This window comes from Corapipo altera, unplaced genomic scaffold (genome assembly GCF_003945725.1).
Source record: "Corapipo altera isolate COAL_440 unplaced genomic scaffold, ASM394572v1 1, whole genome shotgun sequence".
In the NCBI taxonomy this organism is placed as follows: Eukaryota; Metazoa; Chordata; class Aves; order Passeriformes; family Pipridae; genus Corapipo; species Corapipo altera.
This window is the reverse complement of record NW_020884873.1, coordinates 28,188,755-28,210,441: the sequence shown is the minus strand read 5'-3', so window position 1 is coordinate 28,210,441 and position 21,687 is coordinate 28,188,755. Positions and strand designations below refer to the sequence as shown.

Here is a 21,687-nt window from a genome sequence, read left to right as displayed (position 1 = left end):
AAATGTCCATTAGGAATTCACTAAGTCAAGATTCAGCATACTGAAAGTATTTTTCATGTTAGTGGCAATTTAAGTATTTCAGAAAGAAGCTGATTTAGAAGGGAGGGTTATGGTATACTTCACTCAAATCAAGGTTCCTCAAGTCTTAAAAAAAAAGTAATTTCTACAAAATACAGTTTATTTTCACCCTTTCCAACACCTATTCAAATTGTGTTTACTTAGTAACTTTGATCCATACAATTCAAGAACATTTGGCAAGCTACCCACAAAAAAAATCTACTTCAGAGGAAGACAGAAAAGCTAGTAATAAATTACACAGATGACATTATTTAGCAAAATACTGGCTTACATGAAAAACTCAGCTTTAACATTATTACATTTTCCCAAAACTGTTTGTATGAAGTTAATCTGAAATTATGAAAACTGTTTTAAATATGTATTTTAAATGTTTAAAACTTTAACAACTGGATAGCAATAAATTTTATAATATTTTGATACATTAAAAATATCCAAAACCATAAGTAGATCAGAAACAGGTTTGCTAATTTTATGAACAGCCAGTGAGCCCCTTTTTCCCTCCCCCAAGATATTTGTTCTTTGTTGGTGTGTCATGAGGTACGAAAGAGAAATACACAGAGCACTGCTGGCTCTGTTGTCTTTACCTCAACTATTTCTCACTTACATACCAAATGAAAACTAAACATCCATGATTTGAAAGTTCACATTCTTCTCAGTCAGTCTGACTCTTTATACATTTTTATAGACATAACTATCTGTACTTCAAGTATTTAGCATTTTTCAATGCTACTTCAAGCATTCATAGCATTTATCTATGTATTTTACTTGTAAATTTCCCCACAGACTTCAGAAAGTACTTTATTTCAGATGTATGCCATGGAGACGTTAGTTGGCACTTACCCTTTCAAGTTCCTCAATCCTCTTTTCCAAAGTGTTACTTGGTAGAGAACTGCCAGAAGAATTTGCATCCCTGCTGTATCTGCTGTAAGTTGTCCTCTCTGTTCGGGAATATCTGTTTGGAGCGTCATCTTCTGGTGCATTAGCTGTGCTACAAAAGTCAAAGAGCAGACACCTATTTATACATTTAACAAAATGGAAATGATAGCAGTAACAAAACTGCTTTCCAAAGCACTCAACAGGTCAGTCAAACTGCAGAAAACGTGTGGTTGAGAACTCACTAAATTCGCTGCCTCAGAGATTCAAATACTTGGATAATGCAGCTCTCATTCACATGGGTAATCGACTTAAAACACATACTTATACTTATCCTATCTTACTTTTAAAATTTCATGAACTGTGCACATTAAAAACCAAGCTAAGTAATTTTATTTCAAAGAGTAAAGTTTTAAACCAAGCATCCATAAAGGATGAAAAACAAGTGCATGTCCAAAACATAAGAAGAATATCAACTGACTTTTCTGGAATTATGGATTTGGCCTGTACTCCACTATGGTTGCTATATACAAAACGAGTGCTAATTTAAAAATATGTATAAGAAGTCAAACATTTTCACTCGCAAAACTAACAGTGCTCTTCCCATAGCTATTTTCTTCCTAACAGTAATATTACTTACCTTCAACACAGAACCTAATGAAAAATGAAGAACAACAGAACAGAGTGCCCCAGGAACAAGTAGAGATACTGATCTTTCCCTCTCCAATTCACTAAAACTATACTTCTTAGACTTTGAAAATAAACAGCCAAACTGCCGAAGACCAAAAAAAAAAACCCAAAAAAAACCCCAAAAAACCCAACAAAAAAACCAACCAAAACCAAAAAATCCCCTCTTCTATCTTCACCAAGGAACTCAAAAGCCACATGGAGATTGTCCTCAAAAACCAGCTCTAGGTGTCCCTGCTTGAGCAGAGGACTGGACATGGACAAGATTCCCCTCAGAGGTCCCTTCCAACTTCACTCAGCCTGTGATTCTGCAAAATCACACAGCTGAAGTATGTATACAATGGTTTTCTAGAGTACTTAGGAAAAGAATGAAAAGAACTACAAGCATCCCTATAACATTTCCTTTAAAACAGAGAAGAGTATATGATTAATGAGTTCATTTAACAGTTTTGCATTTCATAACTTTAGAAAACCCCTGCTGACCACGTGCAGATTTAGATGGATATAGTGCAAATCAAAAACAGGAGTATCTGGCAAAGGCATGTCTTTTCATGGATATAAATATTCTTTTGCTCTAGTACGTGTGAAGTTTCCAAGGCACACTGACACAATTGTAAGGAATTTTGTAGCTTAATGTTATTACCATATTTAGCACTGTTTATTCTTCATTCAGGAGATTTTTCAAAAAACATTTCTAGGACCGGATATGCATGTTACAACACAACATAAGAGAAATATTTTAGCTTAACTCTATAAATTCTAGATTATTTAGCTTTCTAAAAGATGTGTAGTTGTATTCTGCTAATGTCTAAAGGATAGACCACACAAAAAAAAGGCTCAATTTTTCATCACTCAAAAATTGACCCTATTGTCAACATATTGGAGTACCTCAGCTCTAGCAAGTGATATTGGCAGAAGCTCCTACATGAATATGAGAAGAAAGAATACCTAGACAGGAAGGGTTTCATTAACACAGAAAATGACTTAATTTTTCAGTATTTTCCCTGAAATTCACACCCAGAAATTTCCTCATCTATTCCACTGGGCAGTAGACCCTACTGAATGCATTCTTTTTCACTGTTAGCATGTACAAATGACATATCAGGAAGAATTCTAGGAAATGGGATTTAAAAAAACATTAAGGAGGCATCAGCCCATAATCTAGTATATGGAATGTGACAGATAAAAAGTTCATTATTTGTGCTGTTATAACCAATGTCTAGTACACAGCAATGGAAAAAATGTACCATCCAGGACACAACAGGCGTATCTTTCACAAAGAATGGAATTTTAGTCTTCAGATATGTCACTTTATGAGCATTAAATGTGAAACAGTCATAAAATCATAGAATATGCTGCGTTGGAAGAGACCCATCAGGACCGCTGACTCCAACTCCTGGCCCTGGATAGGACACCCCAAGGATCCCACCATATGCCTTGGAGTGTTGTCAAAATGCTTCTTGAACTCTGTCAGGCTTGGTGCTGTGACCACTGCCCTGGGGAACCTGTTCCAGTGCCCAAACACCCTTGGGGTGAAAAACCTCTTTCTAATATCCAATCTAAACCTCCCCGACTCAACTTCAGGCCATTCCCTTGGGTCCTGTCACTGGTGACCACAGAGAAGAGATCAGTGCCTGCCCCTGTTCGTTGGGATGTTGAAGACCGCAACGGGGTTTCCCCTCAGTCTCCTCCAGGCTGAATGGACCAAGTGACCTCAGCCACTCCTCACAGGTTTCCTCTCAAGGCCCTTCACCGTCTTCATGGCCCTCCTTTGGACACTCTCCAATAGCTTAATGTCTGTTTTATATTCTGGCACCCCAAACTGCCACAATATTCTAAGGTGAGGCCACACTAGGACCGAGCAGAGTGGGACAATCCCCCTCCTTGACTGGTTGGTGATGCTTTGCCTGATGCCCCCCAGGACACGGTTGGCCCTCTTGGCTGCCAGGGCACTGCTGACTAGAATAACAGCATCACTGAACTTGGTGTCTCTCTACTAAGAGAAAATACCTATTAACCACCACCATCAAAGATGAGTCTATGGAATTATACCTGTAGATTAGATACAGATATATAAATATATTTCTAAGGGGTTTCTTCTGGCTGTACTTAAATAAAAACCATATAGCAAAATCAACTCTCATTGCAGTTTGACTACTCTTACAGGGAAACAGAAATTCTGTTTTGGAAAAATGTTTCTAGTTATTTCCTTTACAGTAAAATCAGTTATTCACAGAGGCAGGTTTTAAAGCATTATTACAGAAAGGTGAAATAAATCTTGCTCCTTCCAATGCCTCTTTGATTCTCTCAATGTGTTCCTGAAGCACTGTCCAATTTGCCATTTCATGCAATTAAAATCACCCTGTCAAAACTGTATTTCAACTACAACATGTTCAATTACTACAGGTTTATTTTTATTGCCAGAATCTTGTAACTATACTTGATTTGAAAACGCCTAATTACTTATGTCTCTGCAATCGAGTCAGATGTTAACAGACTCTTTGGAAAAAGCAGCAAAGGACAATTTTTTCTAAATAGGTCATCTTGGACTTTTGTTACTGTTTAAGCCAAATTTGTGGCTTTCAGAGTTGAGCTAAGGAAAAGAAGTCTTGTCTTCTCTAAAGCTGCATGTTCCTAGTCTGCTCCATTTTTCCCTTACTCTGGCCTTCAGGTGAGTGTGAAACCACTCAAGGAACTGATGCAGCAATCCAGCAGACAAGTAAAAGGAAGCCATCAGCTTTCAGCCACATTGGCTTCTTGAAGTGGTACCTTGTCCAGCTGCATGAGCACTGGCACAACAGGCAGTGAGAAGTTCAGCTAGTACAACTTAGACCATGAAAATCTTCTGCAGAAATAAAACCTAAATCTTTAGCATTGATTCAAGAGGGGCTAGAAAAGTCAAGAAAAGCATCTTGAGTGACCCCTGTCTAAAATACACTGTTCATATCTGCACAGTAGTGATTCTAATGTAACAAGTTAGATGAGACAATGCTTCCACAGCAAAATTCCCAAACACAGGAAGCAGGCAAGTCTGGGCATAGCTTTATGAAACAGTATTTTGCAGCTGTGGTTTTTTTGAATTAGCGAGACCAAGGTTAGTAAGATGGAATGTAAATTGTTATAGTTTAAGTCTTATAGTTACCTAAAAAACACTGAGCGAGATAATTTCAGCAGTGCTCAAAAATTTCCTTCAGAGCCCCTTCGATTAATGCTCTGAAGCACTGGGTTCTTCTCTTCTTATGGTCTCTACTTCTCCATTTATTTTTCAACTCTTGCATGAATGCTAAACTTGAATACAATGTAGTCTTCTGAAATTAGTGCTAAATGGTTCTAGCTCTAGGGATCCAGGTTAACATGCTGTACTATCCCAGAAGAGGGGGGAAAAAATCCTCTCTGACATTTTGACTGGAAGCCATAACAGCATACTATATTGTATTCATTTCCACTAATAAACAACTTATAGAGGGAATACATCCCTCAACCACTAAGAGATTTTAATCTCTTTCTGCAAACTGATCCAGCTGATCTGTCTGATCCATGAACCATGCAAAAATCTTCTGAGTTATTTTAAATCCTGATCTGCAAGGGTTTTTTTACAATTTTTTAAAAAGAAACTAAACTGGTTCAAAAGTTAGTAGACAATCTTAAAAGTAAGCTGTTAAAACAAATTCTCTGTGCTTATAAAAATATTCCTCTGTCCACATACATATCTTGATTTACTGCTGCTTGCAAACAAGCTTTTTAAGGTTCACAGAATGCAACAGAAACACAATTCATGTTTACATGTAGACTACACTCAAATATTCCAATAAACAGAACACACTTTGTCATTCTCCTGTTTGAGAAATCAGTGATAACACCAACTATACTGACAGCATCAGACCTAAATCAGAAAACTATTCTTACTAATGCCAGTGTGCTTGGTGCTTTAAAATAGCCCACAAAGCAGGGCAAAAACTGGTAGACCAGTTTCAGGAACAGTAGTTTGGAATGGCCAAAATGAGGCATATCTCACTAAGAAAAGCTTAGAGAAAAATTAAAGAAAAGGAAGTTGATGTGGGCCATTACAACTGAAGTAATGTATAGTTACTGAAGTAACTATACATTTTAATACATGAAGCTCACAGTTAGGACACACAGCTCATCACAGCTCCCAAATACTCTCATGCACATCCTGTGGCCTTCATGTCAGCATGACCTTGCAGATTCTGGTCATCCTTTTAACAGATCTCACAGTATCACTCCAGATCACAACAAAACCATCACTTTCTTTTGAAAATATTTTACATGGTTAATCATGCAACTACAAAGGAACCCCTCCACAAACTTTTAGGGTGTGTGAAAATTTCTGAAGTAAATTCAAAAGACAGACTACAATTATAGACTAAGATCCTCATCACAAACTTTTATTTAAGTGCATGAGGAGACAAGTTCAGTTTGTCCATGTCAGCCAGAACAGAAGAATAACACACAGCAGCCAGCAGAGTTCGTATGTAAACACATCTTCCAGTCAATGGACACTCAGTGAAAAGGGTTTCCCAGTAATGTATATAAATGTTCAACCATGGATTGCTGCATCCATATAAGGCAAAGTAGCCAGTGTGTCTGATCAAATAGGTAGCGTAAAATCTGTGCAATTCCTTGAGTCCTACAACATATTGAGAAAACAATGATTCTATGAGAACACACATCACAGAAACTTCTCTGCTCTTAAGTCTCTCTTCTGTTGTTAGGTACAGGAGGCTGGGTATCTCAATGTAGACACAATCATAGAACTGCTGAGATTGAAAAAAACCCTCTAGGATCATCAAGCCCAACTGTGAAAAATGAGAACAGCTATATGGAAAGGCAAAAGAAAGGTACTGGAAAGGCAAAAGAAAGGTACTGGAAAGGCAAAAGAAAGGTACTGGAAGCCAGGAATGGTGTCAGTAACCCAGGACAGAACAGGACAGAGACAAAACAGGAAAAAAAAAAAACACCAAGTAATCAGAAAAATAACAAACAGAAGACTAGGACCTCAGTGATTAAATATAAGGATGTAAGAGAAAGGGGGAGAGAAGGGAAAGGGTATGTAACTAGCCTAGAAGATAGAAACCAGCAAAGTGAGGAAAAATGTTGAGATGAAGAAATGTCATGTTTGATGAGGAACAATAGGGGAAGAGGGAGAAGGCAAAAAATGAAGAAGCAGGAGTAGTAAAGATGGAAAAAAACAACCTGAAAATTTCTGACAAATAATTCATTCTTTCAATGGGAAAGAGAGTCTACAACAGAACACAAAATTTTAGGAAAACATATTTCTATTCTTGCTATCAAATGTCTATAAAGTCTACCAACAAACTCTCTCCCACAAAGTACTGACCACCTGCTGTCAGAGTAATGCAAGTAACAGTTTCAAATGGGATCTGAAAGGGTTGTCCCTATGTGAGAACGTGCTTTGCTCTCACAGTTTGCTTTGAAAACCTAAGGAAGTACACCCAAAACTGTTAAAAGCACATTAAGTTCATTTGAGCCTTGAAGAAGCTTCTGATCTCCATTCAGCCTTCACGCACCAATAGTCCAGTTCTAGGTGTAATCACAGAATGGCATTTTCTGTTTCCAAAGGACTTCTAACTGTATTTGGGACTTCAGTGGGCTCTGAGTGATGTGGATAAGAATTACTGTAGAGAATGCTGCTTTCTGTAAGACCTTCACTTACTGCAGATGTTGGAAGTGGCAAACAAGCCCAGAACAACTCTGGTCCTGACTCCTTTAGCATTCACACCAGAAAGTGAAGCCACTGGGAGACACACTTTAAGTACCCTTAAGTGAAAAATTACTTCAGGGGAGGTAAAAATTTTCAAATATAGAGGAAAATTAAATAGATACTATTGACTCTAATCACAGTGGGCATTGTATGCCTCAAGAAGTACAATTAGAATAAAACCCACTGAGTATTTGTGAGCACTAGGCACTGTGCTGACAGTAGAAAATAATCCTTTGCTTTCAACATGAAGTTTCAAGACTGTGCAACGAGTAAGATAGATGGTAACATACATAAAATATTGAACAGCAGCTTGCAGCAAGTCAGATTCCTCCTGAATGTGATGCCAGTCCTGATGGGGAAAGTTGACAATGACCTTACATCTCACACATAACTAAAGTCTTATTTAGCATTTTCTAGCATTGGTGCTTCCTATTTTTGCAATGCCAATCAGATGAATTCGCTTATTTTCAAATAAGCTATGAATGTGGTTGTGCAAACTTCTATTTATTACTCCCCCACGTACAATCAAGTTTTTGCAAGTGAGTGAGTATAGAGAGCATGTGAACAGAGATAAGGTTTATAATAAGCCACAAAAGTATGACACACACCACTAAGTATTCAGCAGATACAAAAAGCAATAAAAGTCTGCATGGGAATCAAAAAGGAAGTGAAGACTGAACTAAAATGTGCTTGATTAATAAGAAATGAATCATGAAATTATTAAGGTTGTGACAATAAGTCCACCCATTCTGCAGTGACAAAGTGATTTTAAAAAAAAACCCTATAACAATAAAAAGCATCACTCAACTAAGTTTACAAGAACCCAGTAATATAAATATAAAAAACAGCAGCACCATGCTAGGAAAGCTAAAGTATAACAGGATCGGTTATTACTTTTTACAATGAGGGAGGTGAGACTAGAGAACAGGTTACCCAGAGAACCTGTGGATGCTCCCTCCCTCTAATTGTTCAAGGCCATGTTGGATGGGGCTGTGAGCAATCTAATTTAGTGGAAAGCGTCCCTGCCCATGGCAGGGAGGCTGGACTAGAAGTTCTTCAAGGTCCATTCCAACCCAACCCATTCTACGATTCTATAGGTGAACAAGTTTGAGGGTGGAAAATACACCAGTGACAACTAGATAATTGTAGGTGTTCTTTGCACTTTCTTCTACAGCCATGAGATAGATAGATATAGATATATATATATACACATCTAAAAGATATATATATATATCTCTAAAAGAGAATGCATCCATGTATCAAATAAAAATATGTTTACAAAAATGTCTTGCTTCAGCTGACGTGTTTTAGACCCCATGTTACCATAACATTATCCTAATAGTTGTGTTGGTATTAATTCCACATGGGCAAATATTTCACACACTGGTCAGGTGCATCAAAGGCTTCTGAAATATTTTTCTGACTAAAGAACTGGAGTAATGACCAGAGTCATTACTTTCTTGACTCAAAGACAAACAAATAACAAACAGGAAATGCTACATGTGGGCAGCATCCGCTACAACTGAGACAGCTGTATGGACAGTAGTATGACAAAACCATAGAAATTTCTTTCAGTATAACTGTGGAGAACAACAGCATTATTTTCTTTTATTAAACTTCAGAATAGAGAGGTTTGTGAACTAACTGTGAAAATACTGGCCCCTAGGCAATGTGCCAAGTTAGACATTTGCTTGGGAAAGTATTCTGCACTAGTAGGTCCCAGCAGAATACTAGCTGAATTTATTTGAAAATAGTAACATTACAGAGGGGTTTGGCTAAGTTTGCTGCACCTTTCCGGTCCTTACCCCAAAATCAAGCTATGTATCTACAGTAGCAGTACGATGATCTCTACTACAAACATTCATTTAATCAGCTTTATTTCTGGTAGAACTATACATGTAAAGAAATTTGCTGTGTACAACGATCTCATACCTTTTATACCTGCTTGAAACCATCCTGGAGGAGTCCTAAAAGAAACAAAAAGGAAAAACTAATTAATATTTTTCTTATATTTATACTGCCAAAATACTTTACCACTCTGTAGAAAACTAAGTCTACAGTTAAGAGCAGTCCCATGCTGCTGTACAACTCAGTTTTGCACTATTTTGCTGTCAAGCGTAGACAATACCAGGATTATTGTCACCATGTTACTGCTTCTGAACACCACCTCAGAAGCCTTAAATGTCTGCCTCTGGTTAGTTACACCTGAAAACTGGATACACTTACTCCATCCCCCAGCATGCACAACAGCACACAACCTGCCACCAGCATGCTTTCACTACCACTAACTAGTATGGAAACACTTGTGCACTTTGATAGCTCTTCATCTACGTGTCTAACAGAGCAAAAATGTTCCAATTTCTCAGCACCACTGCTGTCTTTCTGGATGGGAACAAAAACTGAAGCTGGCAAGTAGAAAAATTTAAACATGTTTCAACTGCTCAGATTTGACAGAGTCGAGTCCACAAATATATTTTAGGATGCTGTAAGAAGAAGAGGAACTAATTATTTTATTACTCATAAACCAAACGCCCTCCAGCAAATAATACATAAGAAGTCTGGAAAGAATATTTAAGGAGTTAATGAACTGAACAACTGCCTTTACCAGAAAAAAAATAAAGGCAAAGTATGAAATTCTGTCTATCTAGGATACTAACTGCAGGCAAAGAAATGAGTTCTCAAAACAAGATGCAAGAGAAATTCCATCCATTCTGAAAATTCTGGAAGACATTACACTGCCTTCACTGATCAGCACATCAGTGAGAATCTGTAGGTAAATAAACAAGCTAAAAATTAGGATACAAAGAATGTTTATTATTTTACCACAGAAAATGAAATCGACAAAAATATTTGTATTACAGAAAAAAAACTTGACCTGAAGGTGCATTTTATTTTATATAGCATTTTCAACTTCTGCCATATGTGCTACATATTCCTTAATATAAACAGAAGAACAAAATTCAACAAAGTGAAGTCAGGGGAACTATTTAAAGAAACCCACAAAGCAGAGCAAAATTGCTATTTTAACACTGATAACCATTTTATCATTGTTGACAGCATCTGAAAAGTAGCAATTCACAGCTGTAAAACAGCAACCTAAATTCACCTTTAAAAGGGTGAGGATATATAATTTTAAGTGGTACCACCGCTATTTTTCAAGTTTATTAAGGGTATGTTATCTTTGAGAGGTCATGGCATCAGGCAGAGGTTTCTGAGGACTGGAAGTAAATGTCGCTCCTTTCTTCAAGAAGGATCATCCAGGGAACTACAGTACAGTCCTTAGCTCAGTTCCTGAGCAGGTAATGGATCAAACCCTCAAGGACAAGAAGGTGAAATCAGCATGGATATATGGAGGGAAATCATGCTTGACTGACCTCACAGCCTTCTATGATGAGATGGCTCAGTGAATGAAAGAAGAGCACCTAATGTCTATCTTGATTTTAGCAAAACTTTCAACACCTTCCCACATAAAATACGTAGAGGCAAACTGCTGGAATAAGGACAAGGTAAGTAGACTGTGAGATGCAATGAAAAGTGACTTGACTACTGGGCCCAAAGTGTTATAAACAGCAGCATTAATTCCAGCTGGACGACAGTCTTTGAAGGGGCCGATATTGTTTAACGACTTCATTAATGACCTGAATGATGGGACAAAGTACATTCTCAGCAAGTTTGCACACTACAAAGAACTTGGATGAGAGGTTAACAATATGTCAGGTGGCTCTGTCACCATGGAGAGAGACAATGATAGGCTAGACAGTGGGCTTACAGAGATTCCATGAAGTTCAAAAAAACCGAAAATGCAAACTCCAGGGGCTGGGGAGGAATAATCTCAAGCACGAGTACCTGCTGTGGACTGCTGTGGTTGGAAAGCTGCTGCACAGAAAAAGATCCTGGTGGACATCAAGTTGAACACAAGCCATCACTGTGTCCTTGCAGCAAAGAAGGTCAATGGCACCCTCAGGATGCACTGCCAGCATGTTGAGGAACAGCATCCAAAGGAGAGCAATGAAGATACGGAAGGGTCTACAGGGAAGCCACATGAGGAGCAAGTGACGTCACTTGGCTTGTTCAGCCTGGAGGAGACTGAGGGGAGACCTCACTGCAGTCTTAAACATCCCCAAGAGGGGAAGAAGAGGGGTAGACACTGATCTCTTCTCTGTGGTGAGCAGCGACAGGACCCAAGGGAATGGCCTGGAGTTGTGTCAGGAGAGGTTTAGGTTGGATATTAGAACGGGGTTTTCACCCAAAGGATGGCTGGGTACTGGAAGAGGCTCCCCAGAGCAGCAGTCATAACACCAAGCCTGACAGAGTTCAACAGGCTCATGCTGTGATCCTTGGGGTGTCCTGTGCAGGAACAGAATTTGGACTTGATGACTCTTGTGGATCCCTTCCAACTCAGGATATTCTATCATTACCCTCTTCTCTGCCCAAGTGAGACCACAGCTGGTGTGCTTTGGCCAGTTCTGGGCTTCTCAGTATGAGAAAGATATACTGGAGAGACTCCAGTAAAGGGCCACACACGTGATTAAAGGTTTGGAGCATCTGACACATGTGGAAAAGCTGAAAGTGCTGGAAATGTCCAGCCTAGAGAAGAGAATGCTCAATTTGTGTAAACACCTCATTGGGTAAGATATCAAGACATTTCTATCCTTGGAGATAATATAAAAACCCATCTACAGTCCTGAGCCATTTCTATAATTGATCCTGTTTTGTCTGCAGGGCTTGGACTAGAGACTTCCCAAGATTCCTTACAGCATTAATGATTTTTAGCTTTATGACTGTTAAGGTAATTTGACTCTGATGTATGTGAAGAGATTCAAATTGTTCCATCTAATACATTAAGATATATATTCACTGTATATGAAACTGAAATGCCACATCAGTAATATCAGACACAGGTTCTTGGTGATGATGGTCTCAGAAACATCTTGGCTGTCCCATTAGCCATAGACAAATGGTTCAATTCCCTTTCTAAGCTTGGATGGAGGGAGTTACATAGATTACTGGGTCAAAATTTTGCCTGTCTGCAGAAACAATAAAGTAGGAACTCTGGGCTCTAAGTTTCCTCAGTTCTTATTTTTTTCACAACTTTTCCAAGAAAATGCTGAAACCATAGACATTACGGCTATGCTTCTTAGGGAACATAAGCCTCTGTTTACAGTGAAAGGCAGAAATTGCATGTGACATTGGAGTCCAGTGAAGTACACATACCCTTGTACGAAGAAATCTTTGGATCACGGTTGCTTGTTTTGTACTCTAGACGCTAAAGGGATGCAACAAATGCACCATATAACCCCAAATTTGCTTCGACTTATTCATACAAATTTGCAAATATAAGTTGTAAAAAAATTTATACACAAAGACTTGTACATTTAACTCAATGGGACACTTAAAAGTTTGGCAGTACTATTCAAAAAAGCCAGTTCTTCAGAAAAAGCTGGTAAAGCAAACAAATGCTTAGAGACAAAGTGCATGGCAAATACACTCATTTGCTACAAACTACAGCTGTTAAAACAAAAAAACCCAAACCTTTAACCAATTAACTAGCCCTTTGTAACAGATGTTTCTACAACAAGTATTAATGGGTTTTATTTTTGTAGATAAAACTAACTACAAGCAAGAGTTAACAATGCACATCTGATGCATAAAATATAAATTCTTCTGATCAATAAATTAATACTGCAGATTTGGTAAATTATTACTTTGATCACTTTGAAATCTCTAATGTAAATGCAAACTAATCATTCTTTCAGGTGATGATGCAAGCACTAGGAAAGTATATTATTTGTCTCTGTTCTCACCTTACGAAATTTATTTTCTGTGCCTTATTTGTCTGAAAGCCGCTGGTAACAAATATATGTAGTTACACTGTAAACAGCATTATGTGTCTATTAATCAAAAATAATCTAAGCTTTCAAACTACGCAAAAGATCTTAAAATGAGGCAAACATCTATAATTTAATCTCGTCTTCACCACTTTTGCAGAAGTGAAGGTTGGCAGAAAGTGAAGAATGGGAAGGAGAAAGGAAGGACATCCTTGTTCTGCAAAGAATTAATCTAAAAGCAGATGATTAGTCTTGTATATAAATATTAATTTACAAATATTGTTTATATTCTTTAGTATTTTTTAACTCTGTCTTTTAACCCATGTTTAAAATACCTAGTCATTACTACAGAAATGAATGATTCGTCGTGAGAAATGAAGAGATCAGTTTATTTGACTTCCCTGTAAAACAGAATTCTTTTTACTATCTGTGAAAATCCTGAACGGAAAAACAATCAATAAAGAAGTAATCCACAACAATTATGCTAATGGTTTCTTTCATACTAGTGAAAAAATATTGCTGCCAAAGACATCTACTAACAGTAGTTCTTCGTCTAAGGTTGAAACCAAACACTCATTTCAATGCAGTATTCCGAACACAGCTTGAAAATTATTTTTACTTCTTGCACATATCTCAGGCAGCTTGCATTACCTTTTAACAGTATATATTTTGCTAGCCATCTAATTATTATGTTAAAAAACACTGCAGACTGACATACATCAGCACTGTGCCAGAAAAATGGTCATGCTACCTTTCTGTCTAGTGTACAAAAGTGATTGTGTGGTATTAACACAGGTGTGATCTGTGTAAAAATAACCAAAGAAAAAGCAAAGATTTGTCTCATTCCACGTGAGCTCCTCCATGTGATTCACTGAAAAGACTAACACAAAGACACACGCACCTGTTGCACAAGAGAATGTGTAAGGGCAGGAAATGTAGCTGAGACCATTTCAACTAATGCAACCATTTACTGCCAATTAAATTTATGTCAAACTAGGATGCAAGGAACTTGGCTAATTCCCCTCTTCGGCCCTGGCTCATCTTGGTATTTCATCTGGTCAACAGAGAGATTAAATAAACAAGTTGGTCATTGGGCTTTAAATAAATAGAGTTGTTTGTGTTTACAAGTGTCTGACAAAGATTTCCAGATGTTAAACCACCCTACCATTACTAATTTGCTAGTTAAAATGCACTAACAAACATTGTTTTTAAACAACTACAAACTCTGGAGTCAGCTGGACTATGAAAATGGTTCAGTGGAATCCCCTGAAACACTACTTAGAAGTTTTGTAAACAATTAAAGCAAACACCTTGGATCAAATCAGGCTGGTAGGGCACACTGGTATATATACTGGTATGTAAAATACATGCACTGTTTTGAAATTTCACCATACATCAGTGCAAATTATGACTACATAATGATATTCCTGCAACATGCAAGGTTAAATTTTTACTGAAATTAGGCCATCAAAACAATTTTTTTTTTCATATGTAACTCAAATATAGGCTTCCTACAAAGTTTCCTATAAGTTCTTCAAGATGTGAGCAAATACAGCTTCACTATACGGAGGAAGGAGGTCTGGTTACTAGGGTTTCTTGCCTTTTTACACATCAAGGAACATGTAGATTCTATTTACATCCAGCAAATCAAGTTAATTCCAATTCCTTCATAAGTCACATCTTGATTAACTACAGTTACTTGTCACATTGAGTGCACCTTTGTTTTGAGATTTGTTTGGAAATGGCAATTGCATATCTTCTGCAATGCAGATGAAATTTCATTCAGATATAAAAGTGAGATAACATCTGAACGCTTAACAACTGAACTAACTGCAGGTGTGAAAATCAGCAGAGATGAAATACCTTTCTTCTCCCTCCCATCAAAATTCCCCAAAAGCAAATGTCTCTTGGGAGTCAGTTTATCTTCCATTCCTGAATCATAGAATATGCTGAGTTGGAAGGGAACCAAGAGGATCCTGGCCCTGCACAGGACACCCCAAGAATCACATCATGTGCCTGAGAGTATTGTCGAAATGCTTCTTGAACTCTATCAGGCTTGGTGCTGTGACCACTGTCCTGGGGAGCCCGTTCCAGTGCCCAACCACCCTCTGGGTGAAAAACATTCTCCTAATATGAAACCTAAACCTCCCCTGACTCAGCTTCATGCTGTCTCCTCAGGTCATTTCACTGGTCACAAGAATGAAGAGATCAGTACCTGTCCCTCCATTTCCCCCAGTGAGGATGCTGTAGACTGTGATGAGGTCTCCCTTTAGTCTTCTCTCTGAACAGACCAAGTGACCTCAGCCACTCCTCATACGGTTTCCCTTCAAGGCTCTTCACCATCTTCATTGCCCTCCTTTGGACACTCTCCAATAGCTTAATACCTTTCTTATATTGTGGTGCCCAAAACTGCACACAATATTCAAGGTGAGGCCACCCCAGTGCAGAGCAGAGCGGGACAATCCCCTCCCTTGACCGCTGGTGATGCTTTGCCTGATGCCCCCCAGGACACGGTTGGCCCTCCTGGCTGCCAGGGCACTGCTGACTCAGACTCAACTTGCTGTTAACCAGGACGCCCCAGTCCTCTTCCATGGCACTCATTCCCCAGTCTGTATGAACATCCAGGGTTGCACCATCCCAGGAGAAAAATCCGGCACTTTCCCTTGTTGAACTTCACATGGTTAGTGACTGCCCAGTGCTCTAATTTGGTCGAGGTCTCTCTGCAGGGCCTCTCTGCCCTTCAGGGAGTTGACAGGTTCTCCCAATTTAGTGTTGTCCCTTTGAAAATTTCTAGAGATGTTTTTCAAGGAATGCAACACAAATTCAACTTTGAACAAAAATGCTTTCACCACAGAGGAGGGGAAAAAAAATCTCCACTTGTTATTTCCACAGAAACCATTCTTTCCAGAAGCCCTCAAAAGTGCTTTCGATAAGTTTCAAGCAGCAATTCCATCATTCAACTACTTGCACCTCTTGTAGCTAAGCACTTTCTAGATCTCTTCTTGAATAGAATACTTGTACATACAAAACCACCTCAGGCTCCTTCCCCTGCTATTCTCCTAGCTGCCAAGGTTTTACATCTATTTCAAAGGTTCATTATATTTTGGGTTTTCCTAGTGCGGATTTCCTAGGGATGACCTTAAACACTCTTTACTCACCCAATAAATCTCTTTTATAAGCAGACATTCTAAAAATGAGCTTTTATTTCTAAAACTGTTAAGAAAGCATAAAGTTATCACCACCTATTAATCAGTTACAAAATAAACTGAAACAGGAACCTGGTGGGATTAAACAAAAACAGAAGCTTTTAAATAGCTTTGCAACATTTTTCATATTTTGATCTTCCTTTGATTTGTACTCTTGGCAAGCTGGAACAACCACATATTAAAAGAGCCTTGTTTAATTTACATCCACTGGATCTTTTTTAAATATGCCATAACAAGTAATATGTAACAGAAGAGAACTTTAAGCAGGAAAGAGACATTCTTGTATTCTGGATATTAAAATTCAATCGCCAGAACTACTTCCATATTCTGGCACTCAGATACATAATTTCAGATCAGCAATACAGAACAACATCTTTTATGTGAAAGTGTACACAAGACCTAAAAAAAACAGCTACTGGAAAAAAGGAAGATACGGTTTCTTTACCCATACTAAAACAAGGAAATTTAAGGTTAATATAACTTCTGTTCCCACATTTCTGAAATACTGGGTGATTGAATCAGGTAGGCATTTGTAACAATGTAAGGGCAATGGCATTACAGTCTATACAAGGATGAAGATTTCTTTAGGAAGGAAGTTGTCAGCAAAAAATATAAACTCAGTAAGTAAATTAATCTGTTAGAGCATCCAACAAGACAGAGACAACAAAAGAGACACCAAATGAAAGAGTTGTCTTTAAAGAGGAGAAATCTCTCTCTCCACACATAGAGTAACTTAAAAATAAATTAGGACAGTGGCACAAGTGACCAGTTCCCTATTTCCCAGGCCCTTCCACTGCAGCCCATATGAAATCCGTGCATCTCAAACAGGTTCCAGTCAGTCTCTTCTAGCTCATGACTATGCAGCCCTTTGGGAAGAAAAGCTATTTAATTTCTTTTTTCAAACGGGAAATCTAAAAACATGTAATTCTCTGGGATTTGTGTGTGCTTCTGGACTGTGAATGAACGACACCCTAGGTGAAAACACTGCAGTTCTCTTTATCTGACAGAGCAGAGCCTCAATGAAGCACTGCAAATCCAACGTGCACAGAGTCTCCTCATAGGTTGGTTTTGCTTTTCTAAAAATCATAGTAATGAAGACAACCATGCAAAGAATGTCTCTTCCCAAAATCTGCCTGGATCCAAGGGTACCTATAAGGTCTGGCTCAGCAACACCCTCATCCAGCTGCTGCAGAATGATTTAAATGTTCTTACTCAGAGCCTGCCTGGGCACCACACCAAGCAGCCACTGGCACACCCCATCTGAGCCCAGCCGGGCAGGAAGCACAGTGTGAAAGCGCTTGAGCGCCACAGAGAAGAGTCAGCCAGGCTGTGACATGGGCAGCAACATCAAGTCTGATGCAAAGTTTACATTCTATCCTGACCTCCTGAAATATATTTGCACCATGTTTCCAGAAGTATTTTGTAGTGCACACATTATCTGTCTCTAATTACTTCACAGGATGAAATCCAGCTATACCAACTATTTATTACCTGTCATGTTGTGAAGAAAAATGTCAAATATATTGGTACATCAATTATTAAACTGTGGCACAAATTAAGGTCAGACTTATGTAATATAATGGTAGTATAATTTAAAAATCTTAACATAAGGGGTTTTATCTGCTCTTACATAATTCTCTAGTTGCAAAGGTATGAATGTTTTCTATAAAGAAAAAATCAGACTACGTAACTTCATGGTGGTTCTTTGCCTAAAAACTACTATGAGCTAAACCTAATCTCTTACATTGTAGGTTACTTCTTGGTCAATATGGTTTACAAACCTATCTATATTTTGACATAAACAAATGGAAGACTTTAAAGTTTATTAAGTTTTTATAGTTTACCAGTATCTTTTAATCAGCTTTAAAATAGATGTCAATAACACAGAATCACAGAATTATTATAAGGCTGGAAGGGACATTACCTTTACATTACATGTATTACAGACTTACGTACTTTCATATAAGTATTTTTATATAATATCTTCTCCTGTTAAATTGTAGCATGTTATTTTATGTTGATTGATAAACACAGACATATGATTTAAGTAAGACTATAGTATGTTTACAACGACCCAGAGATTCCAAAATTATTACCTATAACTCGTAAAGAAATATAAACCACAGTATTACTTACAGATGAAAAAAAAGGAAACAAGAACATGGGAGAAAATAAAAGAAATGGTGAAATTATTTCCAGATAGTTATCAGCCTGTGTAGTGAGCTAAATCCCAAAGGGGGAGGGGGGGAGAGGAAATGACAAAAAAAATTAAAGAAAACCAAATTGGATAAATGTATTTCAGTCAGGAAAAAGTTCAGTGTCCTTGATTCAGTCCACTTATTTAAGTGAACCTTATTTTTTACAGCCTCATCTATTACTTTCAATTCATATGTAATTAATAGGACTTCAAACAAGAACTAAGAGACGTGCTAAAATGCCTGGGTGCAAGTGAAATGTATTATTCCTGCGAAGCCAAGGGAGTTATGATTCATCTGCCTGTTTAGATAGAGCCAGGAGGCCACTGAGAAACACTGCAAGAACACCTAGGGAATCAAATCAGACTTCTAAGAGGAAGGTAAGTATCCTCAATTCCTACCTATGAAGAAATCTATTAAGGACATAAGGTGAGAGAAAATAATTAAAGAAACACCTGCAGGTAGCACAAGCAACTCCCAGGCAAGTCAAGCATCATCCAGAAGAAAGCAACTCCCAAAAATAAGGAAAACAGAAACACTCACTAAAATATATGAACAGAGCTTTTCCTTTACTTGTTATTTTCCATTTCTATATCCAAGCAATATTCAGTACCAAAGAGTCAGAAAAACAGTTCAGGACAAACAATCAGGCACTCAGAACAAAAGCTGTGAAGGAATTGATTAGATCAGGCTGACAAAACCCGACTTAGATGACTCACAGAAAAAGCCAAGCTGGAAAAATTATCAGAAAGACAATGATTAAAACCAACATATGACCCTCGTGGATCAGTGTTCAATAGTCATAAACCGAAAATGTAGGCTTCCTAAAACTCATAGAGAAGAAACACAACTTGGAAATTCTTGTACAAAGGTCCCAATGTGTCAGTCAGTCATAAAAAAAACAGAGAATCAATATGTTACCAGAAACCTATGGAACACCTCCAACACATAAAGCAAACAGCATAGGATCTAAAACACACAACTTGATGCTGAAACGAAGGTATTTTAAAAGAAGAGAGAAATCAGGTGGACCTAAACCTTTATGGTTCAGAGAACTTGAGTTGTGTCAGTTCTTAAGGGTCTTTTTCAACCTAAATGATTCTATGATTCTAGGATCTCAAGTCACAGAAGAGCTAAGTCCCAATATGAAACCCGCAGCAGAGATGATGACAGTGAAAACACAATAGAATTTGCAGAAGTAATTTATACTGTAAATATAAAATCCTGCATGGAGCTATATGCATAGCTTCTTCACAAAACACTACTCTGTTTCCAGGCATACAAACCAAATACAATTTCCCAAAATTCTTTTAAATTACATTTGTCTAACATTTTATAGAGCATTATAACTTTTTCAATCTCATTTTAGAGTACCAACCTGCTTGTTGACTTGTTGATACAGTGCTTTGTACACCATGTACTAGAAATACAACTAGTGATTAAGACCAGCTTCTTCAGTGGAACCAGTTTAAAACAACCAACCATCCTGCCTACGGTTACTGGGTGTTGGTTCTCAGAAAAGAGATTCCTGACAGTGAGCTTACCAGCAAAATGGACTTGATAGCTCCTACTAACAAAACAGCAAATGGAGGCAGAGAAGTCATAGGCTACTCCATGGCTCCGAAGCCAAGTAACACAGAGTCGCCACATCCATACTCCAAAGCCCTTGATGATGGGTCTCTTCCATGTCCCATGTGGTGTACCTAAGAAATAATAATCTGTAGGTTCCCCTCAGTCAAAAGTATCTGAAATAACACAAAGGCTGAACCAAAGCAGTGTTTTCAGAGTGTGAAACCTAGGTTTGCGTTGAACGCCCCGGTGTGTTAATTGAGGGTATGTAGTTGTTTTTGAGCTAGCAAAGCCTAATAATGTCCTTGTAGCACTAACCAGGCAGCCAAAACTGGTGTTGTGATGTTCATACTACATGTGAGGACTGGTTCCTAGCACACTATTCCTCAGACAGTCCCCAGGGTACGATACAGGAGAGCACTAGGTAGCATGAACAAAAACCATGCCAAAAAACGTTGCTAATAATTAAACCACAGGCTCTATCAGCAGTGCAGCAGTTGAGCTCACACCCAGGTCTTGCACTTTTTAACAGTATAAACATAGTCAGACTGTCTCCACCAAACAACTCTGAATTACAGATTCCTCCTCCCTCCTGAGCCATCAGAATAATTACACCCGACTACAAGGATGTAGAGACAGATTCCCCCACCCCTGTCATCCTCATACCATTATGGATCTGGAGCATGCAGCTTCCAAATGCACAAGCACATCTGAGCAACTACTGCTACGACATTCTCTAACTTGGTATTAATAATATGAATGTATGATCCATGTTATAAAGTCACTATGTGTATTTGTGCAGAGCTGTATATATTACTGAGCAAGTTGCCTCCCCTCTCCACCTTGCACAATGACACTCAGCAGCAGGAATCTCCTTGGTCCAGGTTGAAGTGTCCTCCCTCTCTGTACACATCCAGCAGGTACTCATAACTTTTATACAGGCTTCAGACTTGTACCTGGTATTAAAGCAGTAGAATACCAGAAAAGTGCAGGACTCAGCAGTACTACCACACCTTACAGAAGCTTTTAGTATCAGTCAGGTTGGATCATCTATTTGTTCAAGTACATACATCAGGAAGACCTTCCTTTTTCAATACATTTGTATGTGCCCCCTAGGCACAAATACTCTTCCTCTCAAAGAAATCTCAACTATAGTGCACCATTCTCCTTCCAGGATTGCTTTTTCCACACACAAATAAATTTAAGACTGAGAGGAGATACCCACTATAACCCAGTTCAGTGATGCCAGTCCAAAAACAGAAAACACGTGGGAAATAAAATAAATTTCTTAACATGAGGCTCCTTTAGACTGCTCAAAACATCAGCTGAGAATTTGGGAAACTGCTTCCTATTCCTTACAGCTGTATAAAGGCTCCAAACCAGTGTAACAACAGCTAATGCACCAGCTTATGCAATTCTGGAGCACAGGTTCATGAACTCCACAGTGAAAGAAACAAACAAGGTAACAAGAAAACAAACTTGTGTTCATACAGGCCGAGTGGATAGCA

At 38.3% G+C, this 21,687-nt stretch overlaps 1 protein-coding gene across 1 annotated transcript in view; it reads right to left on the bottom strand.

Annotated features, from left to right (window-relative positions):
* PAWR (pro-apoptotic WT1 regulator) overlaps positions 1 to 21,687 on the bottom strand; it is a 77,819-nt gene that overhangs the window by 5,666 nt on the left and 50,466 nt on the right. The window contains exons 3-4 of the mRNA XM_027664141.1: positions 9,314 to 9,348; positions 919 to 1,066 (exon numbers count right to left, since the gene is read on the bottom strand). Of these exons, the coding sequence (XP_027519942.1) occupies positions 919 to 1,066; positions 9,314 to 9,348 (183 nt within the window). The remainder of the gene's footprint in view (positions 1 to 918; positions 1,067 to 9,313; positions 9,349 to 21,687) is intronic.